The sequence below is a fragment of the Enoplosus armatus genome, chromosome 5 (assembly GCF_043641665.1).
Source record: "Enoplosus armatus isolate fEnoArm2 chromosome 5, fEnoArm2.hap1, whole genome shotgun sequence".
In the NCBI taxonomy this organism is placed as follows: domain Eukaryota; kingdom Metazoa; phylum Chordata; class Actinopteri; order Centrarchiformes; family Enoplosidae; genus Enoplosus; species Enoplosus armatus.
The window spans coordinates 8,946,778-8,969,392 of record NC_092184.1 but is presented as its reverse complement, the minus strand read 5'-3'; the positions used below and the strand labels follow the sequence as shown (position 1 = coordinate 8,969,392).

The 22,615-nt window shown below is 40.6% G+C and overlaps 2 protein-coding genes across 2 annotated transcripts; one reads left to right on the top strand and one right to left on the bottom strand.

Annotated features, from left to right (window-relative positions):
* Window positions 1–4,312: 4,312 nt before the first annotated feature.
* On the top strand, window positions 4,313–9,974 carry trmt9b (tRNA methyltransferase 9B). The gene is made up of 4 exons (XM_070906557.1): window positions 4,313–4,401; window positions 8,062–8,261; window positions 8,465–8,638; window positions 9,007–9,974. Exons 2-4 carry the CDS (start codon window positions 8,105–8,107, stop codon window positions 9,972–9,974), a joined length of 1,299 nt encoding a protein of 432 aa, XP_070762658.1. The 5' UTR covers window positions 4,313–4,401; window positions 8,062–8,104.
* Window positions 9,975–11,309: 1,335 nt separating this feature from the next.
* On the bottom strand, window positions 11,310–13,741 carry hdac12 (histone deacetylase 12). The gene is given in 8 exon segments (XM_070906365.1): window positions 11,310–11,875; window positions 11,988–12,130; window positions 12,207–12,323; window positions 12,453–12,603; window positions 12,704–12,832; window positions 12,834–12,901; window positions 12,986–13,145; window positions 13,510–13,741. Coding segments are annotated over 8 exon segments (984 nt in total). The 5' UTR covers window positions 13,702–13,741; the 3' UTR covers window positions 11,310–11,851.
* Window positions 13,742–22,615: the final 8,874 nt, after the last annotated feature.

The following is a 22,615-nucleotide window of genomic DNA, read 5'->3' as shown; positions in this document are numbered from 1 at the left end:
ACTTTTAGTAGATACAAAGGCTATGCTGTTAAGTGATTAGCATGACCTTGAGTAAGTGAATCAATGTGGGTTCAGTTCCCCTCATGTGGATGGTAGTGCCTCCCTTTTCTCCAGTGTTAGTTGGCAGTGTGAGTCATTGAGAATTGTGCTTATCTTATTTTATTGGAATCTAAAACACTGGTACTCACAGGCAGGGGCAATGTCTTGAAAAAGAGATCAATCGGTAAGTCAATAACAAAAAACAATCAATAAATAAGACACATAAAAGTGCAATGAGAAGGACTGTGGTGTTGGACTACAATTATAGAGCAAAAATGACCTTCAACAATCATGCAAGAGTTTCCTGCAATTATACATAATTTAGACCTTTTTTTCTTTTTTTCTTTTTTTTTTACTGATTTTGTAGATGATGTGGTTTATATTTGCTTGTGTATAAAACTGCTGCTTGATGGTTCTATCTTTCTCATTAGAATATTTCATGTAGAGTGAAAATAATCTCTTTGCAAATCAAATAAAGAACACCATCATATTCTCAGCAAGGAGCAGGATGTTAGCTGCGCTCTTGATCTTTTAAAAGTAAAAGCTTTGACCTTTTGAAATCTGGAGCTGTAAAACATCCAAAACCTTGACATTGGTGATGTGAACTGCTGTAGGAAATGAATAGCTCATTTCCACAGAAAGCAAAATTCTTCTGTTTTAAAACCTGAGCCAACACACAATACTTCTCCACAGTTTGACCTAAAGCGCATTGCTAACACAGAGCTCCTCCAGTTTGCACCTTCACACAGATTATCTGTGACCTCATCTAGGGAACCAGAGGGCTTTGCTTGTGATTTATGTGGGTAGTTATTGAAATTTCGATTTCAACTTTGATTAAAGTGAAAAGAGGAGCATCTGCACACTCCAATTTGTGCTGTAGTAATTTCTTGAGGCAAGCTTTCAGTCAGTGACCTTCAAGCAGCCTTAGAAATGATCTTCCTATTATTAGAAAGGATGAGATGTTCTTCCTACTTTAACTCCAGCATCTCCAACAAGCCTTTATCTGATGATTTCAACTTTGATTAAAATGGTTAAAATGTTACTTTTATTTAATGTAGTTTAAATTGAGCTGTGTTTTTGCACTCCTTATACATACTTAATTCACATCCCTGTGTGTTTTATGCTACAGCAAATGTTGCATACACGTTCTCACGCTTCACAGGGGTTTAAATCACCCAGAAAACTAGAAATCTTTTCTTCAGTCGACACTGCAACGACCAGCAAGGCTGTGCCAATCATGAACTGTAATTTGTGCAACAGTGGCACAATATCCTGCTGTTTTTCAACAACAGGAAGTCAGAGACAGGAAAAGTCATGCATTTTAATCCCTGGAGGAGCTAACATGCCCGTGCTTCCTGCATTGGCACCGCATAAATCACTCTGTACTGTAGTCAAAGTGCATTATTATTGTTTTGAACCAACAGTATTTTTGTCTGACTGCAGTTAATAAATACACACGAAAGCGTTGCAGGTTTTGCTGAGGTTGGAATTGCTGATGTTGGTGATACAAACGTAAACAAACAGAGAATACACATTGACCAAATATACTGTGAATGTCGATGGCTAAATTAATTGTCTTAAAATGATAATAGGGTTCTGCTTAGCCACCTCCTCTCTTGTCTTTAGTTTTGTCAGCCAGAGAGCCTCTCTTGGTTTTCAGATTTTCATCAACCTGTGAGGTTATTTCTGCCTCCGATGAACATTTGCAGCTGTACAAAAACCCCCACCAATCTTCAGGCCGGAGGCCAGAAAGAAACTTTGAAACACAAACATTATGAAGGCTGGAGCCTGACTACTATTTGAAATCATGATTGAATAGATGAAAAAACAGAGCGAGAGAAATGGCATTGCATTGGAGGTTTTCAAAGCTACTGTTGTTTATCAGCCACTGAACCTCACCTTGAGGGGGGCACGTGTGTTTGTAAAGTGTGCTTCCCAGTTGTGAAGGTCTGTAATTGTAATGTGAGGCAGCCAGCGGCAGAAAAAGAGCATGTGTGCTTTGAATGATGATGATGAGGCAGATGTGATGAGCGCTCTGCGCCCCCTGAATGGCAGTGATGAGCCACAATTAAGTCACTGCCATAAACCATCTTAGAGACTAAAAGGGCAGATGAAATCAGAGCTGACACCCACATGTGACGCTGTGGAAGATCAGGACGAACAGTGAACATTGATGGAGCTCACTGTGTCCTTTATCCTTGCAGCTAAAGAGAGGAAGTGGTCCCTGCAAGGCTTCAGACAATACATGATTTTGTTTTTTAAAAACATGGGTCACAGCTCACGTGAGTATAATCGGTTTACTTGCCACCATGTTGGCTGTACTGTAAATTTACATCTTATATATTGTTGTCAGCCTCAAAAATAACCTAATTAAATGATATTATTCTCATTAGTTTCCTCCTGGTGCAGCCCTTGGTTGCAAACAGAGATTTAGTGAGACGTTAAAAGCCATTTAGCCTGAAAAGGGGATGAAGCATAAAATGAAGCCTCTCATGAGAACAAAATAGATTTTTGTGTTTTGTTATGATGATGATAACTAAAGGCATAAAGATGAGTGTTCTCTGTAAAACTCCTTGTTGAAGGAAACAAGAGGTGTCTGTCGGCTATACAGTTCACGTTGTATATTGTAGTTGTCACGTGAGGCTGACAGCCAATGACAACCGTGTTCTGCAACAGCGGACAGCGTGTCATCTTTTTACACACTAACGACCAATCAGCGGAGTCAAGTCAACCACAGTGTGAGAGGACACGGGGTCCAATAACTTTCAAAATAAAAGCGTAAGATTGTGTTATTTTGACAAGAAAAATGACAGGTACTGAGCAGCTGTATGGAAACAGTACAGTATACAAATATATGGAGTAAATACTGGGCGGGACTAAAGTGAATACAATTACATGTGATAGCTATAATGAAAGTGTGTCTCAGTGAAATAATCAGGTAGATTTCTCTAATTTTACCTTGGTTGTTTTTATTACACCATAAGCGTGTAATTCAATATATTCAATATATTCTTTTGGCGTGCAGGGGGCACTCCTGAAGACCTTCTTTGACTCTGTGGTGGCATCAGCCATCTTTTATGGAGTGGTCTGCTGGGGCAGCAGCATCTCAGCTGCTGACAGGAAGAAACTGGACAGACTGATTAAGAAGGTCAGCTCTGTTCTGGGATGCCCCCCCCCTGGATGCAGTGGAGGTGGTGGGAGAAAGGCAGATGATGGCTGAGCTATCATACCTGAGGGAGAACATGTCCCACCCCATGCAGGACACTCTGGCAGCACTGGGCAGCTCCTTCAGTGACAGGCTGCTTCACCCGCGGTGTGCCTGCTGTCAGGCTCCACAATCAGCACAATTTTTTTGGGGTCTTTATTGTTTTTATTTATTACATCTTGCTTATGTCTCTGCTATTGCACTATACTGTATGCTGCAGTAACAGTGCAAATTTCCCCTCTGAGGTATTAATAAAGAATTATCTTATCTTATCTTATCTTATTCCTCAACATTGGTATTATCAAAGCTTGATGTTAGTCCACCACAACCACCAAGAGAAGTAGATCTGGAATTGCTCGTCATCTGCATCCATTCAGCCAAAGAGAGACAGAATAAAGCGTTAAATCAATCAATCAATCAATCAATAGGGCAGCACAGGACAAGACAAACAAAAGTAAAGTGGAATGCATGAGTAGGCTGTGAATTACTGTGGCCATATATTTATTTGTCTGATATAATTATGCAAGAGTGCTTGGTCATTATACTTGCAGTATTGTTTTCTGTTGAACAGAGAAGCCACCTCACATAGGAAACCACGGGGCTTTGCTTGTGATTTCTATTTGCAGTTATTGTGATCTCGATTTCAGCTTCGATTATAATGATAGGAAGAGATATTACACACTCCAGTCTGTGCAGTATCCATTGCATTTGCATCACTTCATCCTCACTTCAAGCCTGCTTGCAAATGATCTTCCTATGCTTTATTATCACTTTAATCATTAAACTTAATTAGGCAACGGTTTTACGCTTTCACCAACGAGGCTTTCATTTTGAAACTTCTCGCCGGAAGTCTTGCCGTATTTCCAAACCACCTTGACAGGTGTAAGGCTCAACATGTTGTGGATTTGATGCCGTCCGGCGGCCAGTAAGCTGCTGGCGGTCTCTCACGGCAGGTGTTTCTCTTGGCTGCAGTTGTCCGTCCGTCCTCACAGTGTCGTTGATAATGTGCTCGGTGCCGCCGTGTCGAGCGCGTGCTTCCGATCCTCACGGCAGATCGATCATGTAGATCAATCGCGCGAGCAGAGAGGGAAGTTTACCTCCAGCGACCTGAGGCGAGAGGCGGATAATTGCTCGGCGGTTTACGCGTTGCACGGTGAGTGGCTTTGCATTGACATGATCATAGCAGTTATTGCATTATGTCCATTATATTTTGGTCGGTTAAATGTCTAAAATCCCACCTGGATATATTTGTATCTAGAATTAAATGAATCCATTGAAGAAACTTTGATGGGACACAAAGTAGTCTGATCCCCTGATATCCATTCTCGAATTGAAATACATTTGAATGGACGTTTCAAAGCACTTGAAATGGACAAAAAAAAAAGTGATTCTGATTTAATTGGGTCGAATTTTGTCTGTCCACTGATTGTGCTCTTTATCTACGGCCTCTGGATAAATCAACTTATTATTATTACTCACATTTTACAGTATATATGTCCTATAAGTTGCATTGTGAGAACAACAGATGCTTGAGGCAGTGAGGGCAGTCTAAGTTTAGCAGACTACCTCTCGCCACATGTTGATGTTGAGTCATTAGCTGCTGGCACACTTGATGGGTAAACCTGTTCTCTGTGGTTCCTTGTGTTCATGCAGCGGTTGGAGGCAGCTGGCAGAATGACTGTGCAGCCCTGACTGTTTATAATAACACCACTAATCTCATCAAAGCACTGCTGAGGTCTGACCTGAGCGCTACATGGTCCAGGAACATTTGTCTAAAACTAGATATGTGCAGAATTGTACAACTTGAAAGGCAAGCAGCTGCTCATATTTAGAGTTATACATGTTGTGTCCAAAATGTCTTTTTATTGAACTTATTTTGATATTTGGAGAGTTGCCAGGGAAGCTAGATTCAAAAACCAAAGGCTGTAATTGATGGCTGATTTTATCTTCATCCAGTGAATGTCCTATACCTCGGACAAATCAGTGTGCCAGACGCTGCCTCTGTCCTCCTGATTTAATTTTAGTTCCCATTGTCAGTCAGAGGCAGTGCTGTGAGCCTCCCCAGCTGCCGGTTACATAATGTCAGCCGAGGACGGCCACAGTTTAGTGAGCAGAGGGGGAAACTCAGGCGGAATTGAGCACAGACAATGAAGGAGGCCAGATTACAACGTTATATAAGGGATGTTTTCCTTCCACTTGGCTGGGATGATGCAGATGATGGTGGTCCAGAAATAGGTCTGAGGGAAGGAAGATGGGATGCTGCACACACTATATTTACCGACGGAGGAGAACACAGACAAGCCTGGTAATGCACAGTGAGGGTCCGGCTCTGACAGTCAGTGTATATATAGAGGAACACTTTCATGTTTCACGTAGCACAGGTTGGCCTTTGTTGCTAATATCCTGTGGTAAATGTTGCTGGTAATATTCATTGTGTACAGTGGTGCACACAACGGGCACCAGACAGTATGAAATTCAAGGACAGGTCTAATGTCTTTTTAGAGAGGTGGAGGGGAAATGTCTGATCGCTTTCCTTCTGGTTTACCTCATCAGCTGAGTGCACTATGGCATTACATGGCTCATTAGGTTGCATCCCTCTGTTTATTGTGGCAGACATATTTAAAACAGAGATAGATATGCAGGCGTTGAAGTGGAAGGACAGTCTAACTTGTTCATTTAAATTCAATGCTATTTAATGGAACACTAAAACCATCATCAGCAGATTTTCACACTGGATGGAGGATTGTAATAGAATATTATGCAAAGTAATTGGAGATAAACAGAAATGGTAAACGTTTCTATTACGTTTATATTTACAGCCCTTATTGATTTTTCAACATATGGCAGCTGTATGATGGCAGTGATATACGATGCATGCTGCTATGAGTCGGCACTGACAACTTTCCTCCATCACATGTGATTCAAAAGAGCAAGTCGTCTCTTCATCACAAATCAGAAAATCCTCATCACTTTGCTGAAGATGGGCTGAAAGATGTCTTGCAGCAAATGTACCCATATTGTGAACTGATCTTGCACTCTGTGTGGTTTAATGATTTGGTGCTTACTATCAGTGTTTGTACAAATCAGATGTTGAATGCAGATGAAGAAACAGACAGCCTACTTCTCTGCTGGCCTTATTCAGTTGTTAAAAAGCAACCTTTTTTGTGCTATTGCCATTTTTTGAATGAACTATTTGTGCTAATTACCTGTTCTGACCTATATAACCAACTGATGCCATGCTTGCTGCAAGAAGAAGAAAGCTTTTGGAAAAAGGCAGCTCTGAAAATCTTCTCTGCTTTTACAATCTTCTTGTGGTCAAAATGTGATGGAAAATGTGCTCGTTTGCACTGCATAAAATTGATTAAACCACATGATAATATGTAATGAAAGATAACCACACAAGTCAAATGAAAACTCTGCATATTGAGATATTTGTTTGTCTAAAACGATAATGTTATCCTTTTGCAGTATAGTGTCGAAAAACTCTTCATACATATTGTTGCTTGTGGGAGCCGCAGCAGCACTGCAGGAACTGTGGGCCGCATCCTAATAAACTGAGATTACTGCAGTGGGAGCTGTGAAAACCAGACATAACACACATAACATCACAATTACATAATCCCCAAATTCGCAATCAGTTCTGAAATTCTATAAAGCACCTCTAAATGTTAAACAGTGAAATCCTCATTAATGTGATAAGCTACTATTTATGAAATATTTATAGATGTCATGGATGGTTTTCAAACCATATTATCTCACTTCTCTGTTTCTGCTCAACTACATCATCTTTTCTAACACATTGTCAGAATATTATTTCTTGGTATTCCTCATTTTTTTTTTAAAACGGTGAAAGGACTTTGAAAGTAGCCACAGTTCTGTGTCAGAGGAAAAGAAACATCTTTTTCATTTGACAATGACATTAACAACATCAACTAAAGCTGTAACACAGTTAAGTGATATTCAGTTATGCAGTGCTGTCAGATGATGGAAGATAATGTAATCAGACTGAAGACCTGTCCACATGTGTACATATTCGCCTTGAATTTCCAGGGATTTCTCCTCAGAATCAATGAAGGTCATCTCAGGTAAAAGAGACTCCTTGAGCATGAGCTGGTGCTGAAATCTTCCATTGCTTGTGACACTGAATGAAATATTAAAATATGTAGCAGCAGCCTGGTTACAGAGAGTATAACATGGCTAAGGAAAATCTTTATGAAAGAAACTTTCACACAAACATGATTGATGTTGTTTGTTTTGCATCTTGTTGCCAATAGAAATGATTTATGTGTTGACCTTTTGCTTCTGCGTTACCAAAAAAACAATTTGACACGGCTGCTGTGGAAATAGAGCTGCTGAGTGCTCTGTGAGACGAGGACTGCCTCCTCACAGTTACCGTGTTAGTTAATTTATGATCTCCCGCTCTGGTTTTGTCACGGTTACAGACGATTGATGACAAATTAAACCTGATGACTTTCATTCATAGTGCTCAACATCAGTCTGTCCTTCTGGAGGACTGCAGGGTGGATGTGAGGAGGCCGACTGATCATGACCGCAGCTGGTACTTCAAGTACAAGGCGGAGGGTTTGGGGTTAAATTACCGCTGCTGCCTGACAGATGTTTGAGTGTGTCTGCTGATTAAGGTTTCCAGCTGACCTTGTTGGACTTTAACAAGCATGTAGAGAGGATCACCACTGCGCTGTTCCCGTCAGGGCGTCCACATTGCTGTCTTTTTTTTAAATTTTCCTAATGAAACTGAGTGACTATTTGATGGATTTTATCAGTTGGAAATGAGCAGGGACATGTGTTTGTCCTTGCAGACATGACACTGTGAGGCCACTGCATGAGGCAGCCTGGACGAACATGATGGAGGAGGCTGCCAGTCAGCTCGAGAGAGACCATGTGCACAGTGTCTATGACAAGATAGCTCCATATTTCAACGACAGCCGCTATAAAGCCTGGCCAAAGGTACGACAGTTCCTGCTGGACCTGCAGCCAGGGAGCATCGTCGCTGACATTGGTGGGTGTCACCTCCAGCAGTGATGTAATGACACTTGATCATTAATACGTTGTGCTTTTTTCTATTGTTATTTGTAAACACAATAAGTAATTGTAAAATTGGCTTCCCTTTAGGAGAAGGAGAGAGTATTTTAAATCTAATCAGAGCACTTATCATTTAAAATCAGACGCTAGTGTTGTAGCTGACTGTCTTGACCTTGACAGGTTGTGGCAATGGCAAGTATCTCCACATCAACAAGGAGGTGTTCAAGCTGGGGTGCGATGTTTGTCGCCCCCTGGTGGACTTTGCCTGGAGCCAAGGACACGAGGTCCAGATGTGCGACGGGCTGCATTTGCCTTACAGAGACGGCTGCTTCGACGCTGTGCTCTCTATTGCAGGTAATGGACACACACACATACACACAGTTAAAGGGAGGTTTCAATGTTGTTGATTCCTCCCTCTCAGCAACACGTCGCTCCCTCAACTGCTGCAGCTGCCATTTGCCTCATAATAATGATAAACATCAGTTTACCACAAGCTTGTGTTGCCTAGCCAACAGTGTGAAATAATTCATGTGTGTCCTCCAACAAAAGTGTAAATAGGACTAAAGATGACAGCAGACACCCACACTATTAATTTATGTTGTGTGCCACAGTGTACATAATGTGTTTTGTTGATGCAAGTGCTGAATGTGACTCATCATAATTAAATGAATGCCTACTCATCATCCTACTTAATTGTGACAAATTAATGTTTTTTTTCACAGTCATCCATCATTTGTCCACCAAAGAGCGTCGTATTCGAGCAATAAAGGAGATGGCTCGCACCCTGCGAGTGGGTGGACACATCATGATCTACGTGTGGGCCATGGAGCAGAAACGTCGTAAATTTGAGAAACAGGACATCTTCGTTCCCTGGAACCCCAACCCTCATTCGCCCTCCGGCTTCAACAGGGAGCACGCCAAACCCAGACGGAGGGCCACAGCTCAGAGCGTGAGCGAAGCCATAGACAACAGTGACAAGCACAGGAAGGTTAGAAGCACATCCTCCGTGGCAGACGAAGAAGATCTAACCTGCACCACGCCACAGCAGAGGACACAGAGACTGTGGTTCTTCTCTAGGTCTCTGGATTCTGTGTTCGACTTTGGAAGCTTATCCATCTCCCGGTCGTCCTCCAGAGAGCTGAGCACTTTATCTTCACCCACAGGTGAAAACGAGGGGAACAAGGCCAGCCACCGTGGGAGAGGACGGGGCCTCATCAAGCAGGTCTCGAGCTTCTTTTCCCCGCCGTCTGTGATTGGATCAGAGGAGGACGTCTTTGACTCAGTCACAGACCTGCACAAGGGACAAAATGATCCTGGAGGCAACAACAACAACAACGGCACAGAAAACCAGAGTGTTTCAGTATCTTTAGCCCAGGAGTGTGGCTCTCTGGCCCTGCCAGATCTGGTCCCGTCAGATCTGGTCCCCTTCCAGAAAGAGCACCTGAAGCAGTCTGGAGATGAAAGTGAAGGAGGGCCGCAGAGAAAAGAGCAGCAGGAAAACACAAGGAGTCCTCAGGGGAGCGAGGGGCAGGTGGAGGGCTCTTGCCTGAGGTACTATCATGTCTTCAGGGAGGGAGAACTGGCAGAGCTGATAGAGAATCATGTGGAGGAGCTTCATGTCACACACACTTACTTTGATCATGCCAACTGGTGTGTGGTGGCGGAGAAAGTTCAGTTATGGAAAATATGATTTTAACTTGTTTGATTTTATTTTGCATCAACTCTGCCTCAAGTTTTAGCACCGAATCACACATTTAATGATTATTAAATTCTTGTAACAGAAAAGTTTATACATTTACAGATGTAGCCATTGTTGAAGGTACACTAAACTACTCACACTAAACTACTCCACTGCTGCACTCTCTTTAAGTTTCTGGTAGTCCTGGAGCCAGCTGTGTGTGTGTGACCCATCCATATTTAGGATTAACTGTTATTTCGGATGGTATCACTGTAATGGTTATGCTGCAGCAGTGGAGGACGCACAGAGAATGGCGGTGTTCAACAATGGCTATTACTGTATACTATACCATGTTTTTAAAGTATTTATTCTATTTCAGTACAAGAAAACAACAAGCAGTATCCAGATATCCAGTTTGTGTTCTCTCTTAGTGTCAAGAATTTGTTTTTATTATCAAACCCGCAGCGAGCTCCAGTGCTGCTAACGATTTTAACTCTTTTTTTTAAGAAGAGCATTTCTGCAAGGGAAACGTTAAGAAATGCACTGTTTTTCTCTTGGACTTTTAATAGAGGAATAAAATAGGAATTTGTGAGACTACAGTATACTCTTCCATCTGCATTTATTACAGTGGAAAATTCATACTTCATTCTTTGTGTCTGCCTGTTTGCACGTTCCTTAACTCTAAACCTGCAGCAAGTATCTGTTCTGGACTTGTTGGTGGGACTTTCTGTAAACTGCTCATATGTAACCTATCATAACACTAACATTGGAAGAGCTCAAAGTTGTGCAGAATATCTCCCAAAACATTTGTGCATTTGCTTGTTGTTTTATTCTCTAAGTGTTTCAAAGAACGTGTTGCCTGTGTGTGTGTGTGTGTGTGTGTGTGTGTGCGCGTGCGTGTGTGTGTGTGTGTGTGTGTGTGCGCGTGCACGCACTTGATGTTTGTAGTAGTTGTGTACTGTCTTGTGTTGAAGTAACAAGCTGAGCTACACAACTGGTACGTTTCAGCAAAATCAACTGCCTCATCTACTGTGAATAAACATTGCACTGTACCACAAATATGTCGCTGCTTGATGTCAGTGAATGACAAAAAAAAGGTGAAACTTGAAACATACTGGTTATCTGTACCCGTCTTGCCACGGACGGCATGTATCTTTATCAGTACAGTATGTGTGGACCAACTGTTTGTTCTGATGTGACACTGGTACCTTAATGTCTTATGTGACCTGATGTAAATCCTTTTGAGTTTGAATTTGTTTTTCCTTATTAAATATTTTTGTTCATGAGTGTTGTTGTGTTGCATTTACTGTCATGAACGATACCTGTAATTCTTTGGTAGATCTTCATTCAGCGACAGCCACAAATTGTTCAACAACAGAATATTTAATTGTTACACACAGTTACTACTATACTACGTACTAAGTACTGATACAGTATCTTGATGAGGTAAACGTCTTCTTAAAAACCTTTCCAAATTAAGATATCCCGAGTAGAGCTCACTTTATACATTGGATGGACGATTATATTAGTTTATCACATACAGAATGTAGGTTAGCTGCAAATATCCTGTCAAATACTCAAAAAAAGGTTCACAGTTCAGAAACAAGAGTTCATGAAATGTATTACATAATTTGTCCTGCAGATTAAAATATTCGTAGACACAGAATCTGTTAGGAATCCATTGTCTCCAATATCTTTTTCATAATTCTTGATAAATATGCACAGCTGTTGCATGTGCATCATATAAATATACAGTATATAAAACGTAAAAAGAGTATTGATTCATATTAGCATTACCACATTTTTTTAATTCACAAATTGGCATTGGCTCCTGAGGATCAAGTATCAGTTAAGCTCTGAGGTTCCTCTTGATTTTGGGCATAAAGGTTTCACATTCCACACTCCCTCCAAACCTGAAATATGAAGAACATGAACACAATATGCACTCATGTTCAGTGAAACATTTTGTAAAAGATTCTGTATTGAAAGGGTCGTCCAAACAACATTTGGTCATGTGTCCTGTACCTGAGTCGCCGCTCTGTGGACGATGGAGTGTCTGAGGGCCAGTTTGTCGATGTCTCTCGAGTATCCTCCACCAATAACAGCAGCGACAGGAACACCTCTGCTCACCACAGTCTTCATCACGTACAGATCTCTCTGATACAGCCCTACGAGATACTCACAGTCATTCAAAAAAAGGTCTAGAAATGATACTAATACTTGGGCATCAAAGTTATCACTCGCCTTGGTCAGTCAGACGGAGCCTCCCGAGTTCATCTTCCCAATGAGGGTCGACACCTGCGTCATACAGGACCAAGTCTGGTCGAAAAGTCTCCAGCAGCCAGGGAAGGTGAGCCTCCACTATAGAGGACATCATCAGTCATGTAAGTTAGTTTACAGAAACAAGCTCTTCATTCAAATTACTGTTAACATACTTTCAACCGTTTTATATTTTCATTTTGAGCCTCATTATGGCCTGTGTTAACGTGCCTGTGGAGAGGAACTCCTCGTCTTCCAGCCCGTCCTCCACGCTGATATCTAGGTCGCTCTGTTGTTTACGGAGGGGGAAGTTTTTCCCACAGTGCACCGAGAATGTAAACACACACGGCTCCTCTTTAAAGATGAAAGCAGTGCCGTCACCCTGTTTGATGCAGAAGAAAAAAAAAGTTCAGCTTGTCAACAAAGACAAAAGCGTGTATAACCCCACAACATTAAAAGTAGCAGAGACAAGCTAACGCCACCTGATGCACGTCTAGATCCACAATCAGAACCTTCCTCTTGGGCGAGGAGATGCCCATCAGGTATTTGGCTGCAACTGCCAAGTCATTGAGGAGACAAAACCCTGAACCATAGCTTGGAAAAGCGTGATTGGGTTCCTCCTGCTGTGCTGCAGGCCATACCCCTCTGCAGAGCTACTTCAGCAGCTAGAAGAGTCCCACCTGTCAACAAGAGAGAGACAGAGTGAACAGCATGTAGTGGGATCTTTCAGGCCACTCAGCTGCTGAATCAGATGCTCTTCTCACCTGTTTCATATCGGCAGCGTCTCACTATGCCTTCACTCCAGGGGAACCCTGTCCTCCTTTGTTCTTGCTCGTTTGTTTTCCCATTTATGAAGCTGTTCAAGTATTCCTCAGTGTGCACGCAGCCGAGCAACTCTTTAGAGGCAATTTCAGGGACCCACACCTACTGTGACAAAAGGAAATTCACATTAACAGGAACATGTGAGAGTGCTTCCAGTAGTACAACTACTAATAATATTAGTCCTGCAACTAAGAATTATTTTCACTATCAATTAATCCATCTGTTATTTGTTATTGATTAATTAGTCTATAAAATGACTAAAACTGGCCAGAATAGTTTAAGTAGCCAGGGTGACATCTTTAAATGTTACCTAACCAAAAGATGCTCAGTTTACAGTGATACAGCTTTATCATTAATAAACTGTCAAAATTGCTGTCGATTTATTTTCCATCAGTTGATCAATCGATTATATTGGTGACATTTCAGCACAGAACAATAGTAGTTTTCATCTCAGTGGGTCACTCACCTGTTTCTCTGCGATGACTTGATCTTTGAGTAAGAAGTGTAAAACCCGGGGGAACTTGCCCATGGGGAACCTGTGGTTGGGTGGGAGGTCACACACATACTCGCCGTGATGAACGATCGGAAGTCCGCTGGATTCACGTCTTTCCTGCGAGGTGATCAGGTTCACTGTCAGGTCAGTCTCGATGCACTGCATTGTGTTTGTGATGTTCAGTGAAAACACACCTTGTGAAATCAAGAAGTTCTTACTAGTTCAGCGTGGAAACATCTGCGGGAGGTGAAAGCTGCACCGAGCAGCCGTCCCACTTTCACGCGAGGTCTTTTAGAAAAGATTAGTTTTGTGCAGGTCATTTCTCTGACGGACGTTGATCCTAAATGACTCGTTTACACCAGGAAGCCGGGGAATGCTAAGTATGGTGTGATGAAACGACACTGGACGACCATAACCGTGCCGAAGGTGTCCTGTTTGTTGACGGATGTTTGACTGTGTCTGCCCTCTCCAACACTGCCACCTCCTGTGATGGAGTGAAAACAACACACAGCGTCATGTTACATGGTTGATTACCACCATCTACTGATCTGGAGTGAATACTGCAGCTGTAACAGCATGATGGGCACAAAGCTTTGTCAGTCAGACCCAGACACTTTATGCTTTCATCTCCCCATGAATGCATCACGTCGGGTTTTTGATAATGACACTTTGTGGTCATACCACCAACAGGCTCTCAAAATATATTAACACTCTGAAAAGCACTGAAATATGCCTTTTTATCTTAATGCTACAGGCAAACAACATATTCAATCAATACTACAATAATCAATGAATCAACACATGCAATAATAATTTTCTTCATCTTGGTGTACCATCTGAACTTGAAGTGGTCTTTTGCATAAAGGCTCAGCACTAGAATCGCATCATCCGATGTAAATGTTGGTGTCTTTAACGCCTCACTTTTAATTTGATATTCTGTTTTTATTCACAGCATTTAGCCGTAAATCTATCAGTATATTCCTCGTTTAAATTGAGCATATGGCAGAGACGCAATGATAATACAAGAATGGAGACAAGTACATGCATATATCACTGTGTAAAATAAGCATTGCATCTAGTTCAGAATATAGTTTATGTTTTTTGAGTGGGCAAAACATAAAATGATGATCATAATTGGAGATTCAAATCCTTTGATGATATAAAATAGACTATACATTCTGTATATAGTTAATTGAAAGCATCTTTAACAGGAAAAACAGTGGCCAGTTTGACCTCCATCCTATCCTATCCTATCCTATCATATCATTTCATATCCTATCTGATGACAATTCTTCTGCATACACACTGATTTATTTCTAAGTGGAAAGTCAGGATGAGTGGAAATGCAAATGTGGTGAATTTATGATTCATGAGGCTCTTTTCATTCTGTTCTTTCATTTTTTCCCCTTCTTGATTCATCAGATGATCAAAGCTCCTTTTACTTTTAGAGTTTTCAACTTTCAACGGCAAATTGCTCATCCTGTCTAGTGCATTTACATAAAACTATGAGAGTAGTTGTCTTTCTCTGCATTCACCAGTCTGACCATCTCCTGTCAAGCCATAGCAGGCAGGATCGTTTATGGTGTCACACTGAAATCATGTCAGACTCAGACTCTCAGAGCCTGAGAGGTTTGCTGTCTTCACTCCCACGTGTTACTGTTGAAAGTAACAGAGGACTCTGTGAATGTGGTGCAAATAATTCACTTGTATTTTACAATGTTCAGAAGATTTTCAATATTTGCATTTTCACATGTTGGTGCTTTTTATAGATGAAACATGTGTTTCTTTAGCCAATTGAAAACGCCATTGTTTCCTTACACTTTTGTGTCTGGTTTCGCCTCTCCATCTGTCTCATCTGTTACATTGCTGACAGGCAGCTCAAGGCACTGTCTGGCATACTGTCGGCTGTGGGGTTCTCCCATGAGAGTGTGTGTGTGTGTGTGTGTGTGTGTGTGTGTGAAGAGTCTGGGGATTAGTACAGCCCACACTGGGAGGGGCTAGTGTCCTCACGGCAGATAAGAAAAAAGACGAGAGCGCTGGCCCCAGGTGCAGAGGAGAGATCTCCTCATAATGGAGAGGGGAGATTAAAGAGGTAAAATCAATTACTGACTTCAGCCTTGTTAACAGGCATTTCAAATAGGGAGAGAGGAAGAAGGAGAATGGACTCTCTCTCCAAATGAAAGACTCCAATATATCCTGCCAAGATTGCTTTGTGCTGCAGATTCATTAACATATAGATTTTCTGTTTTTCTAGATTTCATCTAGTCTTTATAAAGGGCAGTACCGTTTAGCTCATTCACTACAAATCACTTTTACTTTACATCACAGGTAATCGTTTTTGCAAGCCATGCTTCTTTCTTTTTTTTCCTTTTTTAAAAAAGAATTATTTTATTAATTTACATTTTCCACTGTTCTAGGCGTCATTGGTTTCCATTCATTTCCATACAGAATGAAAATCTATAAGCAGACTCTTAAAACATGTTCATCCATCACAGTGAACATCAAGTCTGCATTCATTTTTGTCAAATTTCCATTATTGATTATTACAATTATTTAATCATTAGACATTAACCTGCCAATTCTCTTCTTAATCAATGATTGTTTTAGTCTATACAATGTCACAAAATACCCATGACGATTTCCACAGTCACATGCTTGTTTTGCACGATTAACATTCCAAAAGATACTCAATTTATTATAATAGAGGATTAACAAAACCAGTAAATATTCACACGTGAGCAGTTGGAACCAGGAATAATTAAGCAATCATCAAAATAGTTGATCATTTTCTGTCTATGGACTAACAGATTAATCGGCTAATTGTTTCAGCTCTTGTGCAGACCCTTCAAATTAGTCCACATGTGAACTGCATTCCTATGTAATGATAAAGTAACATTGAAAGAAAGTAATGCAGACTCTGATGACAGAAATCAAGCAAGTTTCTTTTTTCGTACCATTCAGAAATCAATGAAAACCAAAGGCTGCCTGGAACTGCAGTAACAGTACATCCAAAAATCTAAAACGGCAAAGAATGCATTTGAAAGTGGTCAACAAAATGTAAAGTATACATGATTTGTAGTAAGGGGTAAAACCTGCAAATACGCTGGCATGGTTCTTCTTTGATATTTTGCACCAGTGAAAGAGAAACCACAGCTGACAGTCAGCTGTGAATGAGCAGCATTTTGCTTCAGGGCAGCTGTTTTCAAGACCTTGCAGCTCTGCGTCTCATTCCTGGCAGAGACAAAAGAAGAAGCTGACAACTGCTCAGCTTTGATCTGATTTTCTGCTCTGCAGGCCGACACAAATCAGCCCACTGTAGACAGTTTTTCTTCCTCTCAGCACCGTGTTGTCATACATTACAGTCAAATTATTTCAGGGGTCACCAAGTTGTTTCCTTGCTTTGAAGGTAGCATTTAAGTTTATTCAACCAAAAAAGTCACACAGACTTTGAGACTTGCACCATACATATTGTCTTTGGTTCACACATGGATGGGATCAGTGATTTGCTGCACGCAATGTGAGTTTAACCAAATGACTAACCCCATCATCTGAGAATAGCCCTGTCGTCTTGGCATGTGTTTTCATGTTCCTGGAAGCAGACAAGTTTTGTTGTCCGACCCCAGAGTGTTCGGTGTGATGTTTGCGTCAGACACTGGATTCAAACATACCTGTCAATTACACAACATCACAATCACAACACTGAGCCCACAAACCCCCTGTCCTTCACCTCCACCTCACAGCCCACAGCAGAAGGAATTCGCTGGTAGATTGCGAGTGCTGGCAGAGCGTGTTGCAGCAGGTGAAGACAGGGGTTGTTGTTGGAGTGAATTAATTTGTAGCTGCTCTCTGTGTGTGATGGTGACGGCCTGCTGCCTCGTCCCTCCAAGGCAGTCCCCCGGTCACATGAAAGGCCTTCATCCATTCCGTCCTCCTATAATCACAAACATGCTGGGGAGACAGACTGGGAAATCACTGTGCAGTAGTAGCCTATAATTTACCATCATTTTAGTCATTGTGTACTTTTATCTCCCCTCGTTATCTATGGAACTGACATCTTCCTTTTACTCTCTATCATGGCTCATTGTTTGGGAACGTCCTTACAGCTGTTCATTAAGTTTTGGCATCTTGACGCGTTGCGTGGTAAACAGCGGGGGCTGCCTGCATATGTTGTCAGAAAGCGCTAATGTACGAGCCAATGAAATACCAAGATTTCATGAGGAGGAGTAAGGCCGAGAATATACACATACCCAAATATTTGCCATGCCCCAAAGTGTTTTTTAGATCAGACATGTCCTTACAATTTAACAAATGTACTATTCAAAGTAGTTTATAGATTGTGTTTCTGTTAAACCGTGAATGGTAACAATGCTCTTGTGGTGTTTGATATGGGTCTGAGGTTATATTTTATCAGCTGTTTTACTTAAGTTTGAAGGAATTCAGGCACACTATACCAGTGGCCAAATCTGAATAATTGGATAACCACTTCATTTGTGTTTGAAATAAAGTAATAAACTAGCTTTTGAAGATTTTGGTACACCAGGCAACCTCCACATAAATTATCACTATTGTCACTAATTTTGCACAACTTTACTATAGTATTTTTTCCAAGATGGTTGTATCTGGAGCTATTTTATCAGCAAACGAAAGTAGGTCTTTTCAAACCAATTATCAATCCAGAGTCAGATCTGTTGGCTAAAATGAACTGGTGGGATTCTAATTAATTCAACAAAATGTGTAATTTTAAGTCTGGGGGTGTCGTCTCAAAGTCCTGAATATGGAAACACTATTTAGACGACGATACCTAAGATGTTTCATTCGGATGTGTGCATCATTTTACACGAAACACTCCTCAAGACAAATGAAAATATGGACTTTAGGATGTTGGACTATTTTAACCCTTTCACGCATTGTGGTCACTACAGTGGACAGCTATTCAAAAGCTGTTTTCTTGTATATGCATGGGTTTTAATGGTGTAGTTGCACATCAACCACCACAGTGGACGCTAGTGCGTCATCCCATACACTGCCAGCCACTGGCCAGCCATTGTAAGCGCAACACAAATGTCTCAAAACCAAGATGGCCAACGGAAGGCCAGAAACGCTGAGCAGCTCAGGAATACCTTGCCAATCCTTCTATAGTAGGAGACCCTAAATAAATTTATAATTTATAATAAATAGTAAATAAAATTTGGTAACATCAAGTAACAACTAAGGAGTAATACAATTGTTAAAATTTCCATTTTATTCATTGGTGTGTTAAATACATATTTCTTCAGTTGAAAACTCAAACGCATGCTGTCCATGCATGTGAAGAACTTTGTGTGAAATGAACATTTGAAAAAAATTAAGTTAAATTTTTGTTTTCATGCCTAAAGAGAAATAAAAACACTTTTCATAAAAAATCCTGACTGAGGCTGTCATAATTCATGCATGAAAGGGTTAATTTTACATCAGATTTAACACAATAACACAATGTGACTTTTTCCTCATAGTATTTGTTTGTGACCCAAATTTGACTTCTCCAGGAAAGCTTCTCTTATGTGATCTTACACATGTGCTCAAAATTGAAAACCTCAACAGTCTTTGCTTCATCATGGGAGCGAAGACATAACATTTCTCATCTAATATGATTGTTTCATTTGATTCTCTATGACTGTCCTTGTTAACCCTTGCCCTGACATGCTGCTTGTTTTCTTAGTTGATATTTTTAGTTAGCTAGCAGTTGTTCTGTTCTGAAAAACAGGATTACATGGAGGAAATGTCGTCATTGCATTTTTCTAATTATTAATCTCTCCTAATTATGATTGCCGAGAAAATATGATGAATTACTGTGTTTATACGTCCAATCAAATTGTGAGATTACCTCCATACATTATACTAGTTCTACATTTGCTCATTGGTCATTGATGAAACAAGGTTTCAAACTTTAAAAGGAGCAGTTTGTTTGTGACAAAGCCTATATGTTGAATGTGCACCTCAACAACCTCTGACACAGTCTGACTAGTGGGAACATAAATGTTGTTATCTTTGCACCCACGCTGATTTAATCAGCTCTTGGTATAGAGACAACGTGAGACTGCAGAGAGAAGTGATAATGCATAACATCTGCGTGGTCTGTGGTATGCTGGGAATCCGAAGGGGAGTCGAAAAGCTGCAGAGATATTGAGTCAGACTGTGGTATTGCTGGAATGTTTTCTAATGATGTTTACGTTTTGTATTGTACCCGTCTGTTTTCCACAGCTGGGTATGGCTCATGTTACATAAGAGTTGCAACAGCATAAAAACATTAATAGATTTTCATGCTTTTACACTTGCTATCCTTAGATATAAATGCAGCATGGTGTGAATGTTGTCTGTGTTGCCGGAGCATACTGTAGATGTAATTTAACCCTGTCAGTCTTTGCTGTCTTAACAGACTCTTGCTTGTTCTGCACAGCAATAACATGTTGCGTTGCTGGCAGGCAAACCTGCGACCATACAGCCACATGTTTCAGCAACACAGCTGGCTCCATTCTCTTCCCCTCACTTTAATCTCACTATGCCATGAGAAGACCACAGGCACTTCAGGACGTCTGCCCCGTCTTGACAGCCGCGTTGATACCGCTGATAAGGGGAAGAGAAGGGAGAGACAGGGAGTGACATGACAGCGCAGAATGTGTTTCTCCTCATACACTGTAAAACATCCTCACAAGCCGTTCACTGGGTGCATATACAGTAACTGTATTGAGTCAAAAAGAAAGTTTCAGGTCAATTAATTCACAAGAATTTATCATGTTTTGTACCTCTGCTTACTTTTATCAGTGAGACATTGAATCTCATTTTACCCATATCTGATAGAATTTTTGAAAAATGTATTTAATTATCATTTATTTGTATTGGTGTGATGCATTACAGATGCAGTAAACACACTGATGACTTTATGCTCAACACATCCACAGGTTCCTCTGTCAGTAGTATATAAGTGTGTGTGTTTGTATGTATATATATATATATATATATATATATATACTTACTTTAGCGGGTTGTGCAGCATATGTTTTTGTCAGTAACTGTTTAACAGTTAAACGAGTGCTCCAAAAATAATATTGTACTTTCCCAATGTTGTCAATTATCAAATTGTTGCACCAGAGACCGAGATATCCTCTTTTATTTTGTTATATGGGTCAAATTGGGTCCTTCATTTCCCATAATGCACATCGATAGCATCTTTTTGTTCAACCCTCCTTAACTGGTAAATTCTCATGTCTTTTCACTGGAGGTTCTAATAGTTTTTTTTAATTAACTCTCTAAAGTAAATATTACTGAAGCATAATGTCTCAAATGAATATAACACAATTAGGTTAGAGAGTAAAAGATAAACCTCTCAAATATCCGCGTACACAAAAAAAAAAGATATTTGTGAGAAGTTCATGTTTAGCAAATGTAAGTCAATCTAACTACTGTAGTTGATGTGCAGTGCTGAGATGTTTTGATGAGTGTTTTTTACAGTGTGTCAGATGGCTGTGTGTATTCAAGGGCTGTTCTTGAGGGCTGAAATATCTTGCTTTTTTTTGCTACTTTTGTCAAACTGTCATATTTTGCAAAGTCTAAAACGAGAACAGACCAGCAGATATCCCAAAGTAGAAACACATGTGTTCAATAGATTCAAATGTTAAAAAGTGTATATTTCTATTTTGTGCCCTCAGGTGCAATTCTTTAGTGAATGGGTCATGAACTCTGTCAGTTTCAATCTCTTACACTCTTCCAACTGAAGTGAATGGTGAACAGACTTGAAAATTATCATTCTTATCACTCTGTAAATCTGCCAAAAACAAACAGTAATATCCTCTTACAATCACATTTGCTTCTTTCTGGAGGGGTTGGCACTGCTGAGGATCTGCGCCCGGGCCTTGGTATGCCTGCCATCTCTGGCAGTTTGCTTTGGCAGCCGGTCCACGTCCCCCCGGTCCTGTCTTGACATAGTTGTCATAGCGGTGATCAGCAGCAGGAAGCCTTGTCTTGTTTCCTTTTAATTCAACACAATTCTACATATGTCTGTAGTTCTAAAAGTTACATTCAGCATTGATACTGAGGAGATGTAAGTTTTCATTTCAACCACTAGAATGAAGAAAACGGAAGCTCAAATAAGCACACGCTTTTTAGTACTTTTTGATATAATGCAATTTAAATGTAAATATACTTTGTATTTGAATCACATCAAGGCAGTTTTATTTATAGCCCCAAATCAAAAAACACTATTTTGCTTCAAAGGGCTTTACAATCTGTACAACACCCTCTTTTCTTAGGCCCTCGATTCAGATAAGGAATATATGAATGCATTATATTCAGATGTTATGACTAAATACCTGCAAAACCTAAAACATTCCCATCAACCTCAGCTGTTCTTTGTGCTAACAAGCAAATGTTAGCATGCTAACATGCTAAACTAGGATGGTGAAGATGGTAAACAATTATACCTGCTAAACACGTTAGGTGTTGTCATCGTGAGCATGTTAGCATGCTGACGTTAGCATACAGCTCATTCAGTCTAACTGAGTGAAATGACTGTGGCATCCATGATAAGAGCTGGTCAAATTGTCTTGAAGGACAGGTGCTTCAGTGCTTCCTTTCTTATCTCCTTTAGGATAGGGTACACTGGACCATCCTTTACGAAAGGAAAGGAGATAATGCCTTCCCGCAATTCCTGGCGGCAGCACCATTTAAAGTAACCACGTCAAAAACATCTGCCGTCGCATATGTACGTAGCCTAGTGTAAGGGCAGTCAGATTCTCTTAGCACCACGGCTGTCTTTCCCCAAGTCCTTATTAATTCTCCTTCACATCTTTCTTTGACCTCTTGACGTTTTCCATCGAGGTCAAAGAAAAGTGTTTAGGAAAAGGCATAGGACATAATTTGACTGAAGCCTTAGTCTTGTTAGTAGCCAAATTACCCCAAACAAATCCTTATAACTCATAGCAACTTAGCAACAGGAAATGATCTTTCATATAAAAGTGAGGCTATGAACCCTGTAAAACACTCTTGACATAACACAAGTGTAAAGAAAAGAGTGTGAAACTGGCATAACCTGCCAACTTCAGAG